At 50.0% G+C, this 25,708-nt stretch overlaps 1 protein-coding gene across 1 annotated transcript in view; it reads left to right on the top strand.

Moving 5' to 3' along the window:
• SLC7A5 (solute carrier family 7 member 5) overlaps positions 1–25,708 on the top strand; it is a 40,701-nt gene that overhangs the window by 5,006 nt on the left and 9,987 nt on the right. The window contains exons 2-7 of the mRNA XM_082320587.1: positions 8,998–9,123; positions 21,546–21,651; positions 22,040–22,084; positions 23,452–23,575; positions 24,681–24,784; positions 25,564–25,660. Of these exons, the coding sequence (XP_082176713.1) occupies positions 8,998–9,123; positions 21,546–21,651; positions 22,040–22,084; positions 23,452–23,575; positions 24,681–24,784; positions 25,564–25,660 (602 nt within the window). The remainder of the gene's footprint in view (positions 1–8,997; positions 9,124–21,545; positions 21,652–22,039; positions 22,085–23,451; positions 23,576–24,680; positions 24,785–25,563; positions 25,661–25,708) is intronic.

Below are 25,708 nucleotides of genomic sequence, written 5' to 3'. Positions count from 1 at the left end.
AAACCCTGCCAGTTGCGTATAATTTTACTCTTGATCTTCAATGTCAAATCAGTGATTTGATTATTAGCTTCTGAAACCTTTTATCACTTGTTAATTATATATGCTAATCTGGCACTGATAACCCCTATACTGCTGCAGCAATATCTGCTACTTCCAAAGCTACAGTATTTTAATCTTTAAAATTTCTTTAGACCTCCTTTGCTGCTTCTGAAATATTATTTTGGGCACTCCTCCTGCAAGCATGGAATTCCAGTAAAATGATCACATATTTCTCATTTGTCTCTTTTGTTATGAACAGCCTCATAGTGGAAGACTTAGTAGCAGTCAGTGCGGAGTTGAGTCATATCTAATAGCACATGTCATATGGAAGCGTAAGTGCCCGACACCCCTCTGAGTACACTGTGAGTTGGAGGAGGAGAATGGTATCAAATCCAGGGTTTGGCAAAAGCGTATAAACACATGCCTTGAATGCTCGCTGAATTATAGCCGTAGTCCATAAGCGAATAGTCAGTGTCAGCATTTCAACTAGAAATCATGTTTGTTGAAAGCAGGAACATCTTTAGTACTAAGGTTTTACTTTAAAGCTGACAGTTTGGCTGTTGACCAGCTGTTTAAAGTGAAGCTACGGGTAGATTTTTGAACTCATCAGGTATTAGATGGCAAGCACAAAATACATCTTATGCTTGTCAGTTTAAGATGGGTTTATTCTGCAGCAGTTTAATCTGCCAGGAGAAGCAGGGTGTGAAACTTTGAAGACGACTTAAATTTTTTTTTCTCCTCCGGAAAGGTAGATTAAATGACTAAGCTGTATCAGTAAATATGCACTTCTTTGATTGGAGTGGAAGGAAGGGGTCTTTGCAGAATCCCTGCTGTATGGGTAATGCTGCAAGACTGAGGTGGCTTTTTTAAATCTGCATTTAATTAGAGAGAGTAGCATTAATGAAAATAGCCTCTGACTCTAGCAGGACTCTCCTGAAATGGATGAAGGCTTGGAGGACTCCTGTAACACAGCAAGCAACTACTGCATTTCTTGGCACCCCTCTCTTGGCTCTCACAACAAATGTCCCATTAAATTTTATTGTATTTGAATGATTTACACTTCCACTGAGATCCATCAGAGTCTGTCCTTTCTGCCGTGGACAAATTGGGAAGGCTTTTTCAGAGAAACTCGCCGTGGTCAGCCTGATTCAAAGCAACATCACTAAGTATTTCAAAAGTCTCATGGTCCCAGCGTCAGATGCGGCCAAGAGAGCGAACGCAATGGATGAGAAAGCAGTTTCTTGCCAGCCAGCATGCGGGGCTGAGTTCTGACCCTCCGCGTGGCCCGGGTGGCACGATTCAGACTCAAACCTGCCTGGAATTTTTCATTAAGTTGACGAGCCGAGATGTCGCGCTCAGTGCTGAAGTTCAGCCCCCTTCCTGTGGATTTGTGGCACCCGATTCAGTCCAGCTGCGGGAAGGGGTTTCTGTATCAGTGTAACGTCGTCGTGGGCTGGGTGAGATGCCATCTTTTGCAAGGTCCGGTAGCTGACCATCTGACATGTCTGTGGGGCTTAATGTGCACGTAATATATTTGTAAGTGTTGTTTGCCGTTAGGAAGATATTTCATATGAGGTGGGCATGGTGGAAAAGGTGTTTAGCTTGTGATAGGGTCCTTTTAATTTGCTGGGAATGGAAGAAATATACCTCTTTCTCCTGTTGCATATGTGTGTTGTTTGTCTCCTGTTTATATGTTTGTCTCCCATACATATGTTGTTTGTCTCCCATTGCATATAGATGTTGTTTGTCTATATTTTGTTTGTCTTCCTGTGGTAAAATGACCTGTTTTGTGGAATTGCTGCATCATATAATCAAGAAACTTTGACGGTAAAAACGCAAGCTTCTTTCTAAGGAGATAAAATAGCAACGCCTACCGCTAGCTAGGAGTTGGCTCCCCTAGCATTAATAAATTCTTTGTAGTTTTTCATGTACCCCACAATTTGAATAGTGTGAACTGTATCGCTGTTATTAGGGTCCCTTGGTACCAAAGCGATAGGTGCATTTATACAGGCTTGAGATCCAGCCTCTGCAGCATCTGCAAACTCTTTGCGGAGTTCTTCCTCCGGGCAGTCCTGGTGCTGCCTTTTGGCCCCGACTGCTGCGCTGGTTGGCACAGCTCCTGAGAGAGAGGTGGCAAGTACGCGCTTGTTAATTTATTCTTACGGAATTCTGGAAAGCTGAGGGTGTGGATGCTTCTGGGAGCTGTGCTACATGATGAAATGCTAGCATCATCCCGCTTTGCACCAACTTCTCCGGCTCCCGGCTCCGAGCCTGTTTCAGCACCAGGGGCCTCCTGGAATTGAAAGCCAGCGGAGAGATGGAGCTGTGACACACTCAGGGTGCCTGCGGCCATTTGTTGGGGACATCCAGGGTTCGTGGTCTCAGTTAGGGGGTGGGTCTGGAGACCATCCTTCTTCTTAAACTCTAGTGGTAGGGCAGCTTTGCCTTCTCCTTTCACCGGTTGTTTGTGGTGCCCATCCCCTCATTCCTCAGCATTGCTGTTCTGGGAAGAAAAATAAAAAGGAAACTGTAAGCTGTTGCCAGGTATGTTTATTATTGTCAGTTGATTTTAATATAGACCCATTTGCTCTGGGGCCAGGTGCTCCTTTCCAATAGCCTCATGTGCCACTAAGCGTTTGCCTTCTACAGACTGATTGCCCTGGCCGTTAAGTTTCTCCAGGGACTCGTCCTTGAAGAAATATCTGCTTTCCTTCTGCTTTTTCTCTTTACCACCTTGCAGGGCACAAGTCTTCCCTCAACATCTATCAAGCTGAAATTTCCCTAGCTATTTTCTGCGTATGTCCTTGTATGTGTGTCTCATTGCGCTATTAGAAATAGACGCCTGAGACTGTTAGAAGACACCATGGCATCACAGCCACCTGGATATAAAGTGGGGTTTTCTTGGCCTTAGTGAATAGCTAAGGCATTGATGTTCCCATGGTTTAAACCACTGTAGTCAATATAGCGTAATTCCTTGTTTGTACTATGTGGAGTAACTACTTCTGATGTGTCTAACCTCTTGTGGGCTTAGGCAGCAGTTCTCTTTAAAGCACGTGGACCATTTTGTGTCTGCTCCGTGTGCTGCTGTCATCCCTGCGGTTTGTTTCTTGGTGGCCGTGGGCTCAGCTTGTCTCTGAAACCTGGTTGCACCACCTTTGGAAGAAGAGAAAACTGCTCGTCCATCATCTGCACTTCGTGAAGAGTGAAGGAGCAGCCTTTGCTGTAGGATGGGGCAATGGAAAGGAGCTGAGAACTGTTGTGTACGTAACTGTGAGGAGAAAATCAACGTCATCCGGTGGCAGATGGTCAACGGAAGCATCGTCTTACAATTGTAAGGGCTTAGCGCTTTGGAAATGTGTGAGTTGCAAACAGGAGTCATTGCACGATTCGTCCTCTGCGCGGACAGCGTTACAGTCCCCGTTTGCCTGGTGGGGAAGCTGAGGTGGCGGGTTTCCCTGCCGCCTTCCCATTTCTTTCCACAAGTTCCCTGCCCTACTGCGCATTTTCACTCTGGTCCTGTAATACCACGAATAGGAATCCATGGGTAACTTGCAGCAAGTTAATTGAGTTTACTTCTTTGAAGCAAGCTACGTACACATGTTTGTCCTTGTTATAGATGTGTATACTGAATTATATAGGAAGGACTAGAGGTCAAGACCAGGGAAACCTATAGAAGACGAAATAAAGGACAGAAGTGACCTTGTGCAAGGCTCCCAAGGTACGTAACCTCACACGCAGCGTGAATGCAGCTGTGCCAGTGCCGCAAGAATTCCTACACCCATTTCAGAAATGTTTCACCTGAAAAGCTGCTGCCGGTCTTGGGTTGAGCAAACTCTCCCCATCAGCAGGTTACATACGGTGCTGGAATCGGGTCCTTTTTTCCCCTGCAAATGAAGATGAGCACGCAGAGCTGTGGATCGGCTGCTTTGCTTTTTTTCCCAAACGGAGTCTTTACTCCATCTCCGATCCATGGCCACGTTCCACTACCCCGGGAAAGCTGCAGCCCTGCCTTTTTCTATAGGATAGTTGCCAAGAGTGTTGCATCATAAATGCCAAGCCCGGGGTTACCTGTATTAGGGCTCCATTCACATACTGTTTGCTTTGGGCAGAACCATATGCCTGCAAGGCAGCTTTACTACGTCCTGCCTTTCCTCTGTAGACAGAGGAGCTGTTGTTACATATAGCGTGTCCACCATGGACTTGTGCCCTGTGGGGATCGTCACGATCCCTTTCCATGTCTGCTTTGCAGGGATTTATTCCTATTGTTATTGAGAAATCATCTTGGGGAGGGATCTTGGAACTTGAGTTCAAAGGAATGTGCCCGTAAAATGTGACTTGCGGGGGGGCAGGATTCTGGGTCCTGGGTTGCATTAGTTTGTCCTTGGTTCCTATCAGTAATGGGGAAATTGCCAGACTCTGCAGGTGCGTGCCAGCGGAGCAGGTTAAGTGAGATGCCTGAAGCCAGCTGGGACTACTAGGACAGAGTAAATAAGTGAAGCTGGGCCCACTGTTGCCTTTACAAAGCCAGACTTCTCTTTGAAAGCCTCTGGATTCCCCTGTTAGGGGTGGCTTGAGTATCTTGAAGTGAAGCTCACGCTCAGCTAGGCTAGAGCAGTCGGCAGAAGGGATGAAGGGGTGAACAGCACCTTGTGAGCATGTTCTCTCTGCAGCAGTCAAAAACCAGTATCTTCCCTACTTCTGCCAGACGTAAATAAATAAAAGTACCCCCCCTTAGATCTGCAATCGCTGCAGCTTTCTAGCTCCCGTTATCCCAATTATGTAAAGCCTTTGGAGAGGGGCTGCTGGATCAGACGCTGTGTCGCGTCAGGTCGTGCCGAAATCCTTATTCCTAGAATGATTCCCGAGAACGGCCCCGATGCATCACGCTGAAGGTCTGCCTCGCTGCATAGCTGCCTCTGACAACGGCCAGCGCCTGTAGCCTTAGGAAAGGTGCTGCAGAAGTTAGGGCAGCGCCGTCTGATCTTTCCCTGCGTTGTATCATTGCCCTGATTTACAGTAAAGCGGTGGCTCTGCAGCTCTCCCCCGTTCTTCAAGCGGAGCGGTTCATCCGAGGTGAAGGGAGCGGTGCCAGGAGGAGTCCCGCAGCCCCTGCTTCGCAGGGTAGCATCTCGCATCAAAGGAATAAAACTTTCTGCTTTAAGAAACCCTCGCCCTCTGGTCTCCTGAGAAGCTGAGCAGCCACTGGAATTCATCTTGGAGTTGTACCGAAAAAGTACTCGGTCTGTCTTTCCGTCTCGGTGTCTGTAGGATTCTTCCTGGTGGGTGAGACTGGTGGATTTTTTAGCCCTTCCTATGCTGAAAGCATTCAAGTGTAGTAACTTCACCGCACTCCTTTAGGAAACACAAATATTATTACATGGTGGGAACAGCAGAGCAGAGAGATGTGACTTGAAGGGCTCTGAATCACGACTGGCGTGGAAGCAGCTCTCGGCCCCGTTCAGCGTCTCTGGCCCTAAGTGTTTTCTTATTTTTACAGAGCCCGTTTCTCTGGCACCGATATGTTTTTAAGGGCTGAATACAGACGCTTCCGTTGCTTTTCAGTTTTGGACTGTGTAGAAAGCTTTTGCCTTTTATGTACAGCACCGCCATCCCACGGTCCGTCCAGCAGGCTCCGTACAGAACCAGAACGTGAAAAACGGCCCCGAGTAAGCCAGGCTTTAACGTGGAGGCTGAAGCAGCTATTGTGAAAGAAAGAGAATGCCTAAATGGGGAAGGGAATGTCACTGTCGCACCTCTAAGGGCTGTCTTCACTAACGGGAAAAGTGTGCTTTTAGATGCGTTAGCTCACCCTTTAAATATCCCTCTGTAAACAAGGAGAGTTTTATTTTTAGCATAATCGCTGGTCGAAGTGAATCCTGGATCCTCGGTTCCCTCCCTGTCCTCCCCATTAGGATTCACCAGAGGTGTTTTTAGTAGATGAATTGTGATCTGTGTTACTGATATTCCGCTGTGTTTTCTTCTCTCCCCCTCGCCGCCCCGTGTAGCACAGACATCGTGTAAGTTGACCTCGCTAACCTTTTATTTTCTCCTCCCTTTTGTATCTCGACTTTTAGCGTTCTGGCTGGAGCAGATATATCGCAGTCTTGCTGCAAGGTGACAGAGCTGTGACCCTGCAGACCGCCAACAGTGCTGGCCTGCTGCTTGATGCTGAAAAGCCTCCAAGCCCCGGCGTGCCGTCCCTTTCTAATTAGATGCACCGTATCTCCCCTGAGCAGCACGAGGTGGAGGGACGGGGCGGTTCCTCACCGCTTGCTTTCGGCTGCGTGCCGAAGCAGGGCAGCCAAAGCCCAGCTTGTGCCGTCCTGTGACCTGTGCGAGAGCCGGCGGGGGTGTCCTGCCCCATGCAGACAGCTCTGGGTCGTTTCGGTCTCACCCACTCCAAATGCCCAGGCACCCCCAAAGTGCCAAAGGGGATTGAAAGACGTGACACAGAAAAAAGTCAACCTGAAATTCCTTCTTTGCTGCTGGCTTTCGTTCCTGTAGTGTGTATTGGATCCCGTGCTTTTCTTTGCGAAGACTTCTCTTTCATGTCTCCAAACTTTAAATGCTCTTTAAATGTATTGAGATGACACCAGAGCGTAGGGCTGTGGTGGTGGTGGGGAGCCAGTGATCCTGATCGTGTTCTGGGAGGTGCGGTCTGCTGCAGTGGGACTGGCTTTGCTCTTCCCTGCCTAAAGATCCCCTACGAGCAGCCTTTAGCTGAGCGATATATGGACAAGTAAATCCTCTCAGCCCGATGCATATTGCTGTTGTGCCGTGGCCGTAGCAGGCTCTTAGACCCCTGCGAATGAATGATGCAACTGGTATCCCTGCTTGCCTGCGCGTGCTCTGCCTCACCGGGAGGTCCTGTCCCTCTCGGCGCTCGCTCGAGCGGGAACACGAGTCTGATCGTTGCTGTGGGACACAGAGACCGCGGTCCCCGAAGACCGAGCTCTGTGAAGCCAGCCCGTGGGTACGTCTGAGCCTGCCCCTGCCCCCGTGTTCCAGGAAGGCTATTCCCAGCTCTGGCCTGGGCTCTGCGCACGTTTCCCCGAACTCTTACCAATGCCGTTGCTTTCTCGCAGGCAGGGCAGGATGCAGAGTGGCTGTGAGCCCTTTGAAATGCCCAAATACTCCTTCCTCCTCCCATGGTTTTATTTCTCAGTTTGCAGTTTATTGTGCCCTTGCTGAGAGGCAGAGCGTGAGGCTGCGGGAAGGTGCCTTTGCTCCGAGCTGGGATGTCAGCAGCTCTGGTGCGTGGTCCTGCCGCAAGCCGGGGAGCAAAGGCAGGCGCTGCCGATCCTGCGCAACCATCTCGCGTTGGAGGTGAGGTAGCGAATACCTGGTGTGCTGGTGCCGGCATCCTTCACGTGCCCGCGTGTGCTCAGGGTACGCCGAGCTGGGTACCGGTCTGTAGCTGGGAGGTGACCTAGCTTCAGAGTAGGGGTGCGTTGTGCTTTTCCTGGTGATGCTTAGCATATGTTGAGGGTCTTAAGGCACTGGGTGCTCTTGCTGGGCAGTAACCAAGCCATCTGACTGCTGGTATTTCTGCCTCCCACCTTTATCATCGCCTTCCCCACCCTGTTCTGAAGTACCCCGCGCGGCTCAGCCCCATGAGGACAGGTTTGTGGCCGGAGACCCCATCAGCAATCTGCTGGAGCCACTGGTGCCCTGACAAAGGTGCTGCTCAGCCCCCTTGTATCTCTGGGGGTTTGATTAAGGCTGAAATATCTACATCAAATGCTCTGGGCTTTAAACTGTGAGTGCAGATATAGCCCGTAACCTTGGGAGAGGGTGATCTGCATCCGAGCTGAATATTTTGGGGAGCAGCTGTTCGGCTCCGGTCGAGGCAGTGGGGTCCTGTGAAAATGAGCTGCAGGATGTGGGAAAGAGCCTTTGCCACGAGGGCAGAGGCCAGCCTGGAAAAGATCCCGCAGGGAAAAGCCTCCAGCTCAGGAAGAAGGGTTGAGATCCGCTCCTCCCCGAGCTGCTCGGTGACCGGTCGGCTCCGGGGGCTGCTGGTGCGGAGGCGGTGAGGGGTGGTGAGGGGCAGGGGAGACGAGGAGGAGGAGAGGGCATCCAGCACGGGGGGCACCGTCATTCTCTGCCTGTCATTTGCCCGTCTATAACAAGCAACCAGCTCTGGGGAGCAGTGAGCGAGCAGGGCACGAAAATAGTGATTTGGAAGAGCGGTAAAGGTTTTAGCCATTATTTTCTCTGAAGCAGGTGAAAGTCGGCCAAGCAGCAGCTTCGTGGCTTCAGGCAAGCCCTAGGTCACGCTGTGCCGCGCCGAATAGCGGCAGGAGCGGGCGATACAGAGGAGGGTGATGGGGGAACAGGGCAAAAAGAGTAGGAAATGAGGCTTCATGAGTTGCATTAACCACAGGGCAACTTGTAGGAGCTCCTGGGCAAGCGAAACGCTGCACGAGGAAGGCAGTGCAATCAAGTACCGGAGCAGCCACAGCAACCGTGAGCCCTTGCAAGGGGGACGACTCTCCCACGGTGCAGCCTCAATACCCGTTTAGGTGCTATTTTTGTACAAATAACTATATATCAGCTCTGGAAGTTTATCCTGACATTTCTACGGTGTTTTCACACGACAGCAGCATTAAATTGGATCGACTTAACAGGGATTGCAGCCAAGCGCTTTGATGCTAAGGGTTGCAGTAACCGCTTTTATTTCTCTGCCCTCAGCAGTGGACTTTGCAGTGCAGCAGGGCAGTTCCCTGTCCCGAGGAGCGTATGCACTGTTCAAACCACCTGCTGCCAGAACGAAAGACGGAATAGAGAATTGCGCGGCTGCAGAGCCTCGCTTTTGAAAAGTTTCTATTTTAGGAAGAGAGTCTTCGTGTTTGCTTAAGTTTCAGCAAAAACCAAACGCCAATTCGTCATAATTTGGTTTGCGTTTTCTGTGTTTCTCTGCAAACTGACGTGTCTCTTCTTGTCCGGTTCCCTTAGTGCTCCTCACGGCAGTGAACTGTTACAGCGTGAAGGCTGCAACTCGTGTGCAGGATGCCTTCGCTGCGGCAAAACTGCTGGCGCTGGCTCTGATCATCATTCTTGGCTTCGTGCAGCTTGCAAAGGGTGAGTACGTTTCCTTTTTCTTTTGAGGGTGGTGTGCAGTTAGAGCAGAAGCTGGAAATGAGGGACAAAGCCCAGGAGTCCTAACCCAAGCATTTCAGAGCGAGCAAAAATGCTTTACAAGCGTCTTTTGTTTTCTTGCATGCTTGGGTGATATTTGCAGCTCATGCTCTGCAAAGGGCTGAGCGCTTTTGTGCATTTTATTTGTGAGATTTTGTATTTGCCTTGCTGAAGTTATGCTGGATTTCACGCTACTGGAACCCAGCATATACCACCCAAGGCCTTTTCCATTTAATTCAGTCACTGTGCAGCCTCTTCCTTTGAGATTGCAGAGCTGCCAAGCCTACACGGATTGAAAATTTTGGTGCTGTGGCTCTCAAAAGTCTTTTCTGTAACCGGTGGCTGGTCATGGCCATTTGCTAGTAGAGAACTATCTGCATGTGCAAACCAACCCCCAGTAATTTTCATTCTTTAGCAAACTGCCCCCGTACGTTTCCCGTCTTCCCGCTTCCCGTATGGAATAGCTTGATCGAGTCCGGGGGGTCACGTAGGGACGTCTGGGTCAGGCAAGGCTGCAGAAACCACATGATGAACGGTGATATTAGAGCTCTCAGCTGACACTAGCATGCATATCCGTCAACTCGCATCTACAAAAGAAGCTAAAAATGGGGAAATAAAGCAAATTTTCTGGTGGTTTTGCTTGTGTCCTTCCCGCACGGTTAAAATCCTCGCAAACGTAGGGAGGTATTTTTTCCCAAACCCCCCTGATTAACTGACCCACACAGATAAGCTTTACTGTGTGCTTTTTTGTGCGTTTTGCGAAAATCAGCTTTTCTTAGGGAACAGTACAGGCCCTATTTGTTAAACGTGGATAAAAATCTATATAGTCCCGCCTGTCTCTGTACCGGCAAGCGTGTGTGTGTGTATGTTTGTGTGTGCACGTGGGTCTTTTTAATTCCTGTCTCAGCTATGGGAGCCAGTGCTGTCTTTGCAGAATTTCTTGCTTTATCAGAGGTTTTCTTTTCTTCCAGCTGGGTGCCTGCGCTCAACAGGAACATTGTTTGAGCCTTATCACAAAATAGACCTCCTTCCTCTTCATAACTCCCCAGGCCACTTTGCTGAACTTTTTTTTCTCTCTTAGAAGGAAAAGGATAAGTAAACATGAATCTCTTAGTTCTTTAACATTTTGCTAATAAAAGGTCTTTACGGTTGTTTTTTACTTGCAGGTAACAATCTTAATTTGCTTCTTCAGAATCACCTTCCCTCCCTCTGTACTGTTCTTTTGTCCTTTTGTGGAGGGTGAATCCCTTTCTGCCCTGGTTCCTCAGGTATAAATACAGGATATTTCCGTTGTTATATCTGTAACCAATAAGAGATTTCAATCCTGGGTACAAAAACCCCCGTCCTATACTCTTCTGTCTCGGAAGCTTTTTACCTCCTTTGAAGCCTGTTTGAGCTTCGAGTTTTGGTAGGTCTGTGACTTGTGAGCATCTTGCAGTACAGTTTATTTCGTGTGACATTTAGTTTCCTGCTAAACCACCTGGTTGCTTCAGGGGGCACGGTAACAAGATGAAAAGCAAGGGTTAGATGGTAACATCTGAAGGCAAAGACCCTTTCGCCCCGTGCGTGCAACATAAAGCAAACTGGATCCGAGTGGGAACCTTGGGGTCTGCAGGGGCTGCTCCTCACAAAGCCCACATTTACACCTTGTCCTAAGTGGCACACTACTGCTTGTCTGAGCTCCTATTTTACAACATACTGCCTGGGATTCTGCCTGCGGTCTAACATGGGTTTTATTAATCTCCTTATGGAAGCTACAAGCTCTCCGGTAAGTCCTTAAGAATGTGCAAGCTCCTTGCACACGCCCGTCCTTAGCTTCCGCGTACATTTTGCAAGTTTCTCAACTTTTCTTTAAATCATGCCAGGTAACTTGATGCTTTTATGTAACAGAAATACATCAAGAGATTGTCTTTTTTCTTATTTTTTTTCTTCAAGGAGAGCATACTAGCATCACTTCAAGCACACTGAAAATGAGAAAGCGCTGCACTGTTCTCCATCTTTGCTGGGACAAGAAACGCTGGGTGCAAGCTGTGAGGCAAGGGAAATTTAAATTAGCCGTTAGCAGAACACTTTGACCTGTGATGCCGAGCTCAAGCAGGTTGTCCAGGGAGGCTGTCTCACTGGAGATGCACAAGAACAGGTTAATAAACGCCTCTCGGGAATGGTTTAAGTGAGCCGAACCTGCCTTGGAGCAGGGGGACAGACCCGGTGTGCCTGGAAGCCGCCACGTCTGCGCTCTCTGAGGCTGCGCCGTGCCTCAGTAGTACAGGACAGAGCTGCTGGATCTTCTCCAGGCGAAATACTGCAGAGCCAGGCTTTTAAAGCGCTGATGCTTTTAAATGGGTAACTTTTTTCCTAAAAGCCTGTTTAACCTCTGAGTAGGTGGGTGATGCTGGGTCCCATACATAACCACAGTGCCATGCCTCTGCTGCTCCTCTGTCTGCCCTTGTTTCCTTTGGTACCAGTTCCAACGCTCTTTGTCCAAAGAGGACTCTTACCGCTACCAGCTCAGTAAATTCAGTCCCAAGCCAGCAGCTATTCTTGGGGTGAAACACAGGCCAAGCTGGTTTGTCTGGGGCTGCAGTTTCAGCGGCGAAGGGGTTGTGTGTTCCCGTGATGCTCGGGATAGTGCCTGAGTGCTGGTTAACTTGCTTTAATGGTTCCTGTCCCGTTGCTGGTTTATGTTTACAGCATCTATAAACAGAGAAGAGGAGCAATACCACAGTTTCTTGCTCAAATGTGGAAACTTCTGAGACTTCACAGAAGTATGTCCTTCTCTGTATTGACCTCCCGCCTTCAGCTTTTGGCTTTTTTTCTTTTTATCCTTTCATAGGATATTTTCATTATTTTCAGAAAAGCAGTAACATCTAAAGACAAAGAGCTATGTGGCAATACTACCACACAGAAAACAGCGTTTCCTTGCGATCTTTCCATGGACAGCTGTTTTACATCACTTCTTTCATGCGACTTCAAAAGGAGGGTGGACGTTGGTCTCCTACTTAAGCAGCCTTTCAACGGCTTGAAAGTTGACTCGGTAGAGCTGACCCCCTTGGGATGCGATTATTTTACTAATACAAAAGTTACGCTTTTAAAAGCCTTTGTGGGGCTAGGGCTGTGTTGCCTTAAAAGTTCAGCATCCTGGACTTAGTATATTGGTGTGTAAAAGCTTATATATGGACCCCCAACTGTACAGCCCACCAGCCTGTAGCACTTCAGTAGTACCAATAACTTATAGTGTAGACAGGACCAGCGTGTTTTCACTCCACTGTTAATAAAAACTAGGCTTATTTTTGCTTTTTACCGTTTTACCAGCTCTCACAAATTGCCTTCTGTCCAGCCCCCTCTAGGTATTTGCTGGCCATATTCTTGGCCTGGTGAGCGGGATGCCTGGGACTGGATCGCACGGGCACCCTGGACGGTGGCTGTGCAGCTTTGAGGGAGGTTTTCTGCACTGGGTGTGCCACAGAGCTCCGTGGTTAGGTCTGCAGCTGTGTCCTCCATACCCGATCACCCCGCACCTCACGGTGCCTTAAAAAACAACCTAGGCGTGAGACAGGCAAAAAAATGTGCTAATTTTTAAGGACACACCCATGCTTTTTACATGGGGGGAAATTCAGCACAGGTTTTGATGTTAAAAAAAAAAAAAAAAAATCTAAAAACATATCACAGATATCTTTCAGATATATTGTTTTCTGTTGTTGATGTCCTAGGGTTTCTTAAACATTTACCTGACCCTGGGCAGCTCGAGCAGCGAGGTGCCGTTAGTTCGCCGACGGGGGAGTGCTGCGGTGCTGGGCGCCAGCAGTTCTGCTTCAGAAAAAGAATTGGGCATTTGGGACTTGGGGAAATAGAATTTAACGCTCATTTTATTGAATTATTTTTTATTGAACTTATTGTCCCTTTTCCCTCTTAATGCCTGATTTCTGATCTTAAATTTCTCATCTGCGGTGCCGCGAGTGCCTGTTTGATGGCAGCAGCATTATTCTAACTCCCTTCATTGGGCTCGGCCGGGAGCAGCAGAGTTGCATCTGCTGAACAAGCACGGGGTGGATTAAGGACAAAGTAGGCAGGTTTAACTCCAGACGTTTGCCATGGAGAACTTGGAGTAGGCAGAGAGTTTTGGTTTTAATCTTGTTTTTTCTTTAAATAGATGTGCACAAGATCAGCCAGCACTGGCACCCCCCGCCCCAATATCGTTTGATCTTTGTAAAAAGGTATTTAGAGGTGGTGTTGCGGCTGGCAAATTCTGAAAAAAACACGGGCGGGTTTCTGAAAGTGCCGAAATGAAGATTCAAACCTTCATCATTGATGCGTGCTTATTGTGTCTGTCAGGCCTCCTGAAAAGATCATGGAAGCGCCCCAGGTGCGAGGCAGCATCTCGGCGCCGCGGGTGAGCGTGCGCATCTGGGTGCTACTTTCATTTATCGAATCTCTTTGTCTCTTGCTAGAAAACACCCATGTGGTCTCTGTCTTTCTCTGTGAGGGTTATTTTGCTAGTTCCCTGCCCAGACTTTTTTCTTTGCCCCTTTTTTTTTTTTTTTTGTGAAAAATCCTGTGATTAAGAAAGACCTGAGGGAGGGAAAGTTTACTCACTCTTCCTTTCCTGGCAGGACAACTTGATTTCGTGGCTAGTCCTTAAAATCTCAGGTTCCCTCAGGTCCCAAAGCACAACGGTGCACAGATACTAAGAGACAAGAAGAGTGGTCACTGTCTGAATTATCCTGGGTTTGTACCTGTGCTTAATCACGCTCGGCTCTCCAGAGATGGATAAGCACTTAGCATAAAGAAATCTGCCACAAGTTTTCCTTTGACCCCATCTCATTTCTCATGTCCGCAGCGTGAACCCGAGAGCGAACCTGATCAGCCGGTCGATGTTTGCGAGTCTGTTTTCCGTTGATTTATTGGGTTTTTTTATTTCCTGCCGCATCAGTCGTGACCTGCTTTTTTGCTAACTGCGGGCAGATGCAGCCGTGCCTTTGCAGGCACGGTGTGGTGTGGTACGCAGCAGGGTAGCCGTGCCACTGGTGTCTGTGCCCGGAGGGACCAGCTCACCCAAGGGACTGGCTGTGGGACACGACCTGGGACATGAGAAGCTACTGATGGTGGAGCCGTAGGTGTCTGAGAGGAGTTTGGAGCCCAAAGCCAAAGCAGATGGGTGTTCCCCCGGCCAGCCCATGACTAACTCGCACTCTAGATCCTCTTCGACAGGCAGGAGGCAAAGCCTAGGGATAGTAAACGTCCCTCAAGCTTTTCCATGTGTCCCTGCAAGTTGGGGCTGAGGCTCGTGCACAAAAGATTGCAAGAAAAGCGTGCCCTGCAGCTGCCCGTGCTGTTGCTTGTTACGCTGGCATTCAGAAATGCCACTATAACGTGATTTTCCAGCAGTAAGCTTTGAAGGAAAGCTATTGTGCTTCTCTTACTCACCCTCTTGTTCCCGGAGCACATGGAGAGCAGAAGACTGTACCGAAGGAGAGCATGAATAAGGGAGCTGGGACAGCTGCCAGCATCCTGCACCTCTAAATCACATCAACCACGTGTTGGAGATTAATCAGGCGTCTTAACGCTGGAGGGTTGATACAACACAATTATGTTTTATGGGCCTCTCGCTCTCTAATCTTTGATTTCTTTTCCAGCCAAAGGTGGATGCGAATGCTGAGGCCAGGTGGGCACAGCGGCTTAGCGTGCTCTGCAGCTCGCCTGCTCTGGTTTGGAGGGAGACCAGCGGTTTGTTTCTTCTCAGACAAATTTTTTCTTGCCCTCTCTGCCCAGAAAATTTTTGGCAATTATAGATTCAAGGATAGAGTTCGGCCTGCGGGGGCTTTTGCGTTTTAGAAGTGCAAAGTCGCCTGTCCAAAAATAAATAATATGCATTTAATAACAACAACAACAACAAACCAAACTACAGAAGCAGTTGGTCAGCGAGCTGTGCTTCTCGTTGCGATCGCTGTGAGTTTGGGTGGCTCTGTGTGCACACGCTGGAAGCTTGGCCTTTAACGACGACGTGAGCTGTTGTTTGTCTAACGTTGCGTATGGAGGCTCATAGCTGCATTAACTCTTCAGGGTGGAAATGTGCCTCCGCATCTGAAAAGCTGCTTGATCCGAGGCGTTGTGGATTGTAGCACGTTGCTCGTTTTCGGTATCCTGAATGAACGGCCAAATGCTAAGCTGGCTGAAGGTAGGTGCCTTGCGCTGGAGGCGGAGGAGCGCGTCTCGGACTGGCCACAGGGGACCCTGCTCACCGCCCTTGGGGGCTGAGGGGGTTTTAAGGCAGCTGACACGAGAGGCTCTGTTGGCTTCTCATTTTTCCGAGTGCAGCTATCCCAGCAATGCAGACGTATTTAACTAGAGAGCAGCTAATACTTTGGTATTTGCTTCTTTGCATCTCTATCTGGATCTCCTCTCTCTATCTCTCTAAAGTCTTTGGTCGCAGCAGCAGCGGTCTCTCATGCCTAAGGTGCATCAGTGCGGTCGATAGCTCCGCGTGTGTGCGCGTCCATGTGCTTTTCCTTGCGTTTTATATCGATCCTTTCCCGCAGCCTTCGGCTGCTGGGCTGATATTCATGGCCTTGCCTGTGGTGCTGGAGGTGGAGGTGACAGGCAGGAGGATCTGCCCTCCCCAAATGTGCTTGGCTCTCCTGCCCGTCGAGCTGGTTGGCTCTGGGCAGCCCCTCCACAGCCTGGTCAGGTGGCTCGTCCTTGTTTGTCAGTCTCGATCACACATTCCTAGGGATGTGGACCGAACCTGTTGTGTGGATATGAAAAGAAAAAAAAAAAAAAAAAACAAGCTTATGGAAGCGGCTGGAAACCCGCTGGGTGGTTTGTTTAGGGTTTGCACCTTGCTGTTATTCTGCCCTGATAGGGACAGGCAAGGGCGCATTTGGGAAGCACCTTTCCGTGCTGTGCTAAGGACCAAAGGGACCCTGTTCACCCCGGGTCTCTGCACTGCCTCTCTGCTTTCTGGCTCCCGGAGGAGGCACGGCATTTTGCACGCCATGCATCGCTCCAGGGCTGCTTCTTTATTTCTCATCTCCAAACATTATGCTGGCGGACACGAAGGTTGTGAAAATCGGGAGGTATTTGCTTAGGAGGAGGAGGGTAAAAGGGTTTTTGGCGACATGAGCAGGATGTAGAGGAGGTTGGAAAGGTAACAAAACACCCTCTGGCCCAAGCAGTGTCCTGGTGGACCATTGCAAAAGGAGTTGTGAAGCATGAGTAGTGTGTGGCATGGAGTGAATCCGGGAGCCCGGACCCTTGGCTTCACCCTGGAGGAGAAATAATATTGGCAAAGCTTCCCAGCCCTGGGAGGAGAGGGGAACTTTTCCATAAAACGGGAGGAAGTCATTGAAATGAGGGGAAGCATCGTAGCCTGTCCACAGCTGGTGGTGAGAACCAGGGACGTAACCCAAGAGCTCCGGCTCCTTCTTGCATGCCCTCTCTGCTGGTCCGAGGTTTCTGGTGGTGTCTTTCAGACCCATAAACTCGTCTGCTGCGGGACCCAAGTTTAACAGCTGCTGCTCAAAACTGCTTAATGCAAAGCTGTCTGCAGAGTGGCAGCGATCAGAGAGGAGCAAACAGCTTACGTGGCTACCGAGCGTGCGTTTCCTGGGCAGCCGCGACCTGCCGAAGGGATGCTCTCCGGACCTCGGCCCCTGGGTGTTTCTTGCCGTCTTGTTTTTCTGACTCAGTCGCTTGAACTCTCGCTGCTTTTCTTAGGAAATGGCTCAACAGCTGAGTGGATCTTCTCCTCTGGGGTTTTCCATGTACACAACACATTTCTCCCTGGCTCGGTTTCCTCCACGAGCGAGATGCGCTGAGGGCCTCCCCTTCTCTTGCCGAGCTCTCTAGATGGCTGTGTTCCCTCTCCTCGCTGTTTAGGCAAGTTAAAAATATTTAATTACCATTAAATGCTTTCTGCAAGAGAAGATTGCTGTGCTATTAAAACCGGAATGGACATGACTGGGGAGCAAATGAACATTTTCAAAGAAAAGGTCTGAACATGCAGTGCATGGACCTGAAATAGGTCCCTCCCGTAGAAAGGCCCCAGGTGACCCATCGCTCGCCAGCGCAATTAGCAGAGTCTTGGCAGCTGGCAAGATCAGCAAATGGGGTTTATGTCAGAGCTCGTTACCTTAATTTGGTTAATTGTAGAGCAGAGTGCAGTTGAACAGCCAGTTCAAACCAGGTTTCAGATCGCCGGGGTGCGGGGCACGGGCAGGGCATTGCCTAGAGAGCCGCTGCGGCTGCGTGGGCTGGGGAGGACGGGGAGCCGGGCGGGCAGAGCACGCCTTCGCCCGGGGTGCTCCCGCTCACGGACCTCTTGCTCCGGGGGAGCAGTGCTTGGCAGCCTCGCCTGCAGATTTGTAACCCTTGATTTGATCCAAAGTCTGTAATTCAAACCTCCAAAGGCTGGAAGCTTGAATTGCACGTTCAGGCTTGAAAGATGCAGAGTGTCTGGAACGGAGGTTCCTACCTCCATTTTGAACAGCAGGTCCTAATGAGCGTTTGTATTAGAGGAAGGAGGCAAGCATGACCATGCTGGACCACCTACCCAGTATCCCCAGTCTCAGCTGGGGTCAATGGCAAGCATCAGTGGGTAAGTGTAAGCTCAAGGGGGACACGTGGTGCTTTCTGGACACTTTCTCAGCCCCCAGTGCACCTCTGGGTCTTCTGCACCAGAGGAGGTATCTTTGTGTGATGGATTTATCTTCCAAGATCTGTCTGACGACTGCTCGAACCTCGGTCTAATTGTGCGTGGGGCTGCTAACAAGGTCAGGGCAAGACGGGTACAGTCAGAGCTCGCCCACGGTATCTGGGATACCCTTCCGGCGTCACTGCTGGAGCTTGGCTTTTCTGCCCCAAGATGTATGATGTGGTGCCAGTTATGTCTGTAAAGGCGTTGCTGGTGGGCACAAACTATTATCTTTCTGGTGATCCGCTGGCCGGCAGGGTGGGGCAGAGCTTTGTGGTGACAGTGGGAGAGGACGGCTGCTCTGCTGGGATGCGATCTTTGGAGCGTGTTTGTTAAGGAGCCCAGGCTTCTGTCACGCAACCAAGAAGCGATAAACCATGAAAGAAGCCAAAGCTGTAGGAAAAGAGCATCATGCGGACACCTGAGAATACGAGCTTGTCCCGTTGGAGTGGGAAGAGATAGATCTCGGCTCCTCTGGTTATTTAACCGTGTTCTGACATGTTGCTAAATCCATTTTACCATGGGAGAACAAAGACGTGAAGTTTAGCAACTCGCTGCAAGTTTTTGGAGAGCTCCAACCCTTCCTCGGTGGGGCAGGGAGAGGGCAGCGAGTTGTCAGCTCCTCAAGTGTTGAGGAGGAACGAAAAGCCCCTTCCTTCCTCCCTCGTCCCCTCTCCCGGCTGCCTCCGCGCTGCCTTGCCGCTCCTTTGCCGGTGGCCACGTTTCGGTGCTTCAAAGAGACGGGGTAGGCGCATGCTGCGGCGGATGCAAAGAAGAGGCGTGCGAGTAATTAGCTGTGTCGCACCCGTCCGTCCCTCTGTCTGCCACCCCTGCCCACCCACGCTGGAATGAAATGCCAGCCTTTGTTTTAATTTCTTTGCTTCGGTGCCGCCGCCGTAGCGGTCCCGCGCTGCCCTTCCCTCCTCTTTGCTCCTGTGTCCTGGAGGGCAGGCAGTCCCGACGCACAGCCGGAGTGTCTGTACAGCCCAGCAGGCCACCGAATTGGGCTTGGAGCCTTCCTTGCCCAGAGGCTGAAGATGCCCGCGGTTCCCAAGCGGGTGGCACATTCTGAACCCAGGGATGTGGTTTTGGGCTGGGGACCGCCGATGCTCTCCACCCCTCCTGGCCAGCTGGGCGAGGGCGGCAGCTCAGCCCTTCCTTGGAGGCACCAACACACGGTTTCTGTGTGGGGTTTGGGAGGGCACACAGCGAAACCTGCAGGTGCCTCAGGAAAAGGAACATTGGGCCTGAGAGCTTTTTGCTTGTGACAAACAGAAAGAGGCTTTTGGTGGAAGTTGGTGTCCGGTTGTGGACAAGAAATGGAGGTGTGAGCCCACGGCGCGGTGCTGCTTGTGCCCTGGCTCCTCCTGGATCAGGGCATCCTCCCGAGGCCGTAAAGGTGGTGATCCCTCGGCCGGGGTGGGAGCTGGGCTGCTGGCAGAGCACGAGCAGACCTTGGAGAAGAGACGTCCCGAGGGGTGTTTGAAATGCCTGGAGAGCTCTTCTGCTCTCCTAGTCCATCCGTGTGCCGTTCCCATAGCTAATTACAGTCACTGTTAACAAAAAGTATATCTTATTCCCATAACAAAAGACCTGGAAAGAATTAGACTGGTAATTATTCAGGAGGAGCAGAAAATAAACTCAGGAAAGCTGAGCCCGAGGGATCGAGCAGAATGTGATACCGTACACACCCACCTCCTGCTCAGCCTTATCGTTCACAGCCAAGCTGGGGCATTAATGCTAAATTAAGATTATATGACTGAACCTATAAGCCAGGAATTAAGGTTAAACTCGCAGTATTAGATCAGTCTCTTTGCATGTCCTGGCTTTCCTGGTACGCTCTGATGTACATGTTCTAACCTCACTTTTTAAAAACGATTGGTGCATTTTGCTAAGGAGATTCACTGGCTAAAGGGGCATTAAAAAAAGCAGCATATCCCAAGGCAGATTCAGAAAAGGCCTCCTTAGCAAGGAGGTGCTGGGAGAGAGGGACAAGGCAGCACCAGTGGAGAACTGCAATCCGCAGTGGGACCTGGACAAGTAGAGCCTTGGAAAAGTGGTGTTTCCCAGACCTGATTGCCCAGTGCATGTGTGGCTGCTGTGGCCCTGGCTCTTTTGCAGCTCACCCCCGCAGCGTCCCCTTGCAAATGGGATAGCAAGCAAGCAGGGAAGAAGGCAGAGGCGAGCTGGTTTTCTGGGTAGTTTTGTGAGCAGAGAGCATTTTGGGCAGCGTGTTAGGGAATATCTTTTTGCCCTGGTTAGGACACGGCAGGAGCAGGAGGGAGAAAGGTGGTGAAGGGAGCAATGCCCAGGGTGGAAAGGATGGGGACAGAGCTGGAGGGGGAGGCAGAGAGGGGGAAGGACAAGATGTAGCTCTCCCACGTGCACAGGGCAGCTCCGTGTCACCGGCACAGAGTTGGAGCAGTCCCTTGCGAAGCCCCACAAACAAAAGATGCACCAGCAGACCGATAGCGCCGTTGGGAAAAGTCCCCCTTTCCCACTGTTAGAAAGACGAGCGTGAGGCGTTAAAAGGTCTGTGCATCCATATTCGTTACCCAGCCTCTGCAAACATGGCCTTCGGTGGTGTAGGGGAGTGACAGTTTCCAGCGTGAGGTGGGAAGAGAGGCCATCCAGAGGAAAAAAGCCTGTGTGTTAGCATCCCTCCCCTTTCCCCAGATGCAGGTCCTGGGTACCTTGTGCTAAGAGATGAAGGGTTAAGCTCCAGGTCCTGCTGACTGCCGTGTGATGCAGTTGCTCGGGCGATTAGTAAAGATCTGTGCGCTAAGAGGAATCACGTGGGCTTCGCCCGGGCTCCCTGGATGCGAACGTGCCCCGCCGAATCCTGTCCTCCCCGAGGGGAGCGCTGGGCCCGGGGAGGGGAGCGTGGCTTCGCCAGCCCAGGCCTACAGCCAGGCTCCACATCAAAAGGCAGGGAACAAAACAACGGCAGGGCATCTTAAAGCAAAATAAATAAACCCTTGGCTGCTCCGGGAGAGGTCTCACCAGAGGTACAATCGAGTTGTCTATTTATGGCTTTTTATTTCAAAAGCTGATACATAACAGGAACTTTTGATATTCAAGTGCTAAAGAAGCTAACTTCTGATATTCGAGCCCCAAAGAACCTGACTTCCCACAATCAAAGAGGTTGCCACAGCCCGCTGCTTTATCAGGTGGCTGGTGGGACTGGAGGAAATCCTGGGTTTCTGCTTTATTGGGTGGCTGGTGGAAGCGGAGGAAATCCTGAGGTTTATATCAAATGAAAGCAGCTTTCAGTTGAGGGGACAATGTGACAATATCTGTTTGCATAGCATCTTCCAGCAGGAAGGTCCCCAGAGTGTTTTCTTCGCAGAGAGAAGATATCTGGGAGATTAGCTCGGTGATAGCGCGTTGTGAGAAAGTTCTGAGGACTCCGTAGTGGCCGGTTGCTTCAGACAAGTGTATTTGGGGCTGATTATTTGATGCATTGCTCCGGATGAATTAAGCGCTGTAAAACCGGCGGAATCAGCCCAACAGAAATATGTGCACATGCTCTCTAGCATAACCCGAAATGCATCAGCATGATAATTAAGTATCCTAAGAGCAGCTTCTGCCTCCGGGTTTCTCTGTCTCGACACCAGCGAGGGCCCTTGGGCTTCACAGTCCGTCTGCATCGATCCTTTCTTTTTGTTTTCCGCAGGTGATGTGACAAACCTGACTCCTGAGAACTCCTTCAAAGGCACAAAAGTAGGCGTGGGAAACATCGTGTTAGCTTTGTACAGCGGTCTCTTTGCCTACGGAGGATGGTAAGATGCAGCCCTGTATCTCTTTTCAGTGCTACATACTGTAGTTCATCCCTTTGTCCCCAGACGGTGTTTGCAGGAAGAGTGCGGTCCAGGACTTTCCGTCTTTCTCGTAACCCGGGCAATGAGGCAGATGCTTTGGGTTTGCCTAGTAATGTTAATAGTCGTACTATTACAGTCATACTGTCCAGCCAGGACACAGAAGCACAAAGAAGGGGTGGTGATCGTGGGATTTAGAAGAGGCAGCAGATGATGGGTTCCTTGGTGCAGTTCTACCGCAGGTTTCAGTCTCGCTACCGCTCCTGAAATTCCTTTGCAGATGAGTAAGACGAAGGGCTTCATTTATTCCACGGACTAACCAGAATTAACCACTGTTCTTTTTAAATTACAGGAATTACTTGAATTTTGTTACAGAAGAGATGATAAATCCCTACAGGTACGTGTGCGTCCTGTGATGACTTCCCTGGGAGGAAAACTTGTTCTTGGGAAGCCCTTTCCTCATGTGTGTAACAGGGGTTGCTAATCAGCCCAGAAGCCAAGGTCTTTTTCTAGGGAAATAGAAAATTAGGGAAATTAATGGCATTGTTCCTCCCTGGAATAGGGGAAGGGGAAGAATAATCTCTGTATGAGAAGGGCTGTTGCATACGCTGCTTTCCTGGACTGCTGATATTATCAGCGTTGTTGGAAAGTCCTGCTTCCTTGGCACGGCACCTCTCTGAATTACAGGCGAGGAAGAAACACTCATGGCTTTATTGCTGTCTTGTATAAACTCCCACAAGAGCATTTGTGTGTGCATATGTTTGCCATGCTCTTCCTGCTCTCTGGGGCGATAGCCGCTTTCTGCACTGCTCGTGCCTTTCGGGTATGGGGAGACGAGGGTGGGCCACACCAAAGCAGGACATCATTGCTGATAAATCATTTTTGCTCACAGGGAAGGTGCCTACGAGGCACTGTCGATACGAGCTTCAGGGTCGCTTGTGCAAGAGCCCGTTCCTGGCTGACCCTGGCAGTGATTAGCGCCTGCTGGGAAGCATAAGATTTGATATGCCCTTTCCTTGATAAACAGTTATAAAAAAGTTTTTGCAATTGCAATTATTTTCTCGTCTTCTGAATGCAGTCGTGGTATTTGACTCTCTCCTCCTGTGGCTTTGAGCTCCGCTGGACCAATTACACGTGGCATCAAGCAGGGTTTCCTTTTTCAGTTTCCGTTCGCAAATGAAGTTAGACTATTTGGAAAGGCAAATTTGTACCAACACAGCCTCGTCTTTACAGACCCACTCAGACCGTGTCTGAACTCGTTTTCTTTGAGTTTCATCAATCCAGCCAGCTGCACGGAGTTAGAGCCTAAAAACTGCCCACTAAATCCCTGATCTTTCCATCTCCCGCAAGAAACCCACCAGCACAAATGCCTCTCCTTTGCCCAGAACAGAATGCCCGTGCTAATGCCGCTGGCTAGCAAGAGACACGGGGGGTTATTTTTTATTAATTGCCTTTGCAGTGATCTTGGATTACTGCTTGCCCGGGCAGCCAGAGTCTCTCCGTGCAAAAAGCCCCTTCTGCCATAATCCTTCACTCTACATCTGTCAGCCCCCAGGCTGTTCCCACGTGGGCATCTCCTCCTCTCCTGGGGGAGCAGCCTGTGGCTGGGAAACTGGACCTGCTGAAGAGCCCAAGAGGAGCAAAATGGCTCGAGCCAACTTTAAGTGAGCGCAGGAGGGCTGCAGCACGAGCCACCGATCCCTGGCATCCCACCTCTCTTCCCTGACCTGCAGCGCTCCATTACAATTTCTGTTTTCTTCCTAGAAACCTGCCTCTGGCTATCATCATCTCCCTACCTGTAGTCACTTTGGTTTATGTGCTGACAAACTTGGCTTACTTCACGACCCTGTCGACGGACGAGATGCTGACGTCCGAAGCCGTGGCTGTGGTAAGATAGGTGCATTTCTGATGTGACTCATCTCTTCTCCAGCGCTGATTCAATCAGACTGACAATCTCTGCGCGCAGCTCCTAGTTTGTTCCATGCTGATCATGGCTGCTTACAAAAAAGCTGATGTTTGACGGGAGATAAAGAACAACTGTGAGGGGAGCAGGCAAGAACAGTGCGATACCAAGTGGGATTAATCACAGACAATAGTAAGGGCGGGCAGACAGTTAACGTTGCTCTTAATTTGTAAATATGCAAGCTTGCTGCTGGCCTCATGACTTATCATCAGTTACCAGAGCATGATATTTATGGGAAAAGGTCATTCAGTCAATACTGAACTAGATTGTTCTCCCTCTGTATCTTCCTTGTTTTAATTAAGAGAGAAAAATAATACTTCTATTAATTAAAATGCCATTGCGGTCAGAAATCCTGGTTGCTTCAGAAGTGAGCAGCGTGGTCTGACCTCGCAAACTGAGTGTGACCAGGACCGTTCAGTGCTTCAAAGGGAATCTCCCAGTCCAGGATACGCTCGCTGGTCTGGGCCATTCAGGTGACAGCGCTCCATCCTTGGGATTGGTACCCAGCCCCGCTCCGGCCCCGCACGTACGCGGTGCTGAGTTATTGGGGATGCCAGCCTGTGTTGCGTTGCTCTAGTTGCGTGCCTTTGCAAGCCTTGAAATCAATATAATAGCGTTGGTGTAAAACTGCCGTGAAGCAGGGCAGGGTCAGTTTGTGATATAAAACGGCAGCTCCAGATCACTGTGTTTCTAAGGGGCTGTGTCCCAGGGTCCTTACTCAGCAGTTGGCCATAGCTGCGTGTCTGAATCTCCTGGCACTTTCCCTTTGAACTTTTGGATAGCCGTTGTGATAAATCTGGTGTCCTGACTCTGAGGGAAGGGCTTTCTGCTGATTATTTTGCAATTCCACAGTATGCTTTTTCAGGCAGGAGGAGCAGCACACGGCAATACGGAAAACTCCGTAACAGCTTCAGCACTAAGCCATCTCATTTGTTCAGATTTCTACAAATCCTAAGTCTTTGTAGGCAGCTGTGAGTTCTTTTGGACATTCAGGGTGTGAAATGTCTGTCTTGTTGCCCCCCCCATTTAGGATTTTGGGAACTATCACCTTGGTGTCATGTCCTGGATCATACCCGTCTTTGTTGGCTTATCGTGCTTTGGATCCGTTAATGGATCTCTCTTCACTTCTTCCCGGTAGGTTTCTTGCTCAATTTTGTGGTTTTTGTTTAGAAGTCATGCATAATGCCTCTTCGTTTGGAGTTGTCCTCCAAAGAGTAGCTGTGGGTAGACACAAAGTCTAAAGGGTCTGGAGGCCATGTGGGGAATGTGGGGGGAAAAAAAAAGTAAGTCTTAAACCATATCCAGTTTAAAGGAAACCGTTTCAGTGGTCTTAGCCTTCTGTTCCTCAGGCAAAGTCCCGCTGAAGTTATTAGGACATAAACAAACACAGGGTTGGGGCTCAGTGATGTTTCCTGAGAAAGTGGCTTTAATGAAGACCAGAAGCTTGTGAAACTTCAGGGCTGAGAATCTCTCCAGAAAGGGGAGAAAGGACGGGGCAGGACGGGGACTGAGGTGGTTCCAGCTCTGACACACATCTCCCGGGTTGTCTTAGGAAAGTCACTTAATTGCTCTCTCTGGAAAGGAGGATATAAATACTTCTTTTCTGGCATTCTTTGTCCGTCTCCAGCCTTCCTTCTAAGACAGGGACTTCCCACGGTGTACGTGCAGAACACGCCGTGCTGGGCTCTGATCCTGGAGGGCCCCGCTCCTGAAGCAGTTGATAGCGAAAGGGCCCAGCTGGCATCGTGCCAGGCACCACTAAGGTGGAAAAACCTGCGTGGAGCCGGGGCCTTGCAGTCTCACTGCCTCAGCGCTGAGCTCGGGCTGTCCCCGCTTGTTTTGTGCTAAAGACAAACCCCAGCCCAGGACTGAAGGTTGCAGCGGTGATAACGGCTCTGTCTCCCCCACCTCAGGCTGTTCTTCGTGGGATCCCGAGAAGGACACTTGCCGTCAATCCTGTCTATGATTCACCCCAGGCTTCTCACTCCCGTGCCATCCCTCGTCTTTACGGTAAGCACCTGGGTCTGTGGTGAAGAGCATCGACTGGTACTGAGAAAC

The sequence above is a fragment of the Platalea leucorodia genome, assembly GCF_965183815.1.
Source record: "Platalea leucorodia genome assembly, chromosome: 8".
In the NCBI taxonomy this organism is placed as follows: domain Eukaryota; kingdom Metazoa; phylum Chordata; class Aves; order Pelecaniformes; family Threskiornithidae; genus Platalea; species Platalea leucorodia.
Note: the sequence above shows the minus strand (reverse complement) of the source record. Positions and strands in the feature narration are given on the sequence as shown.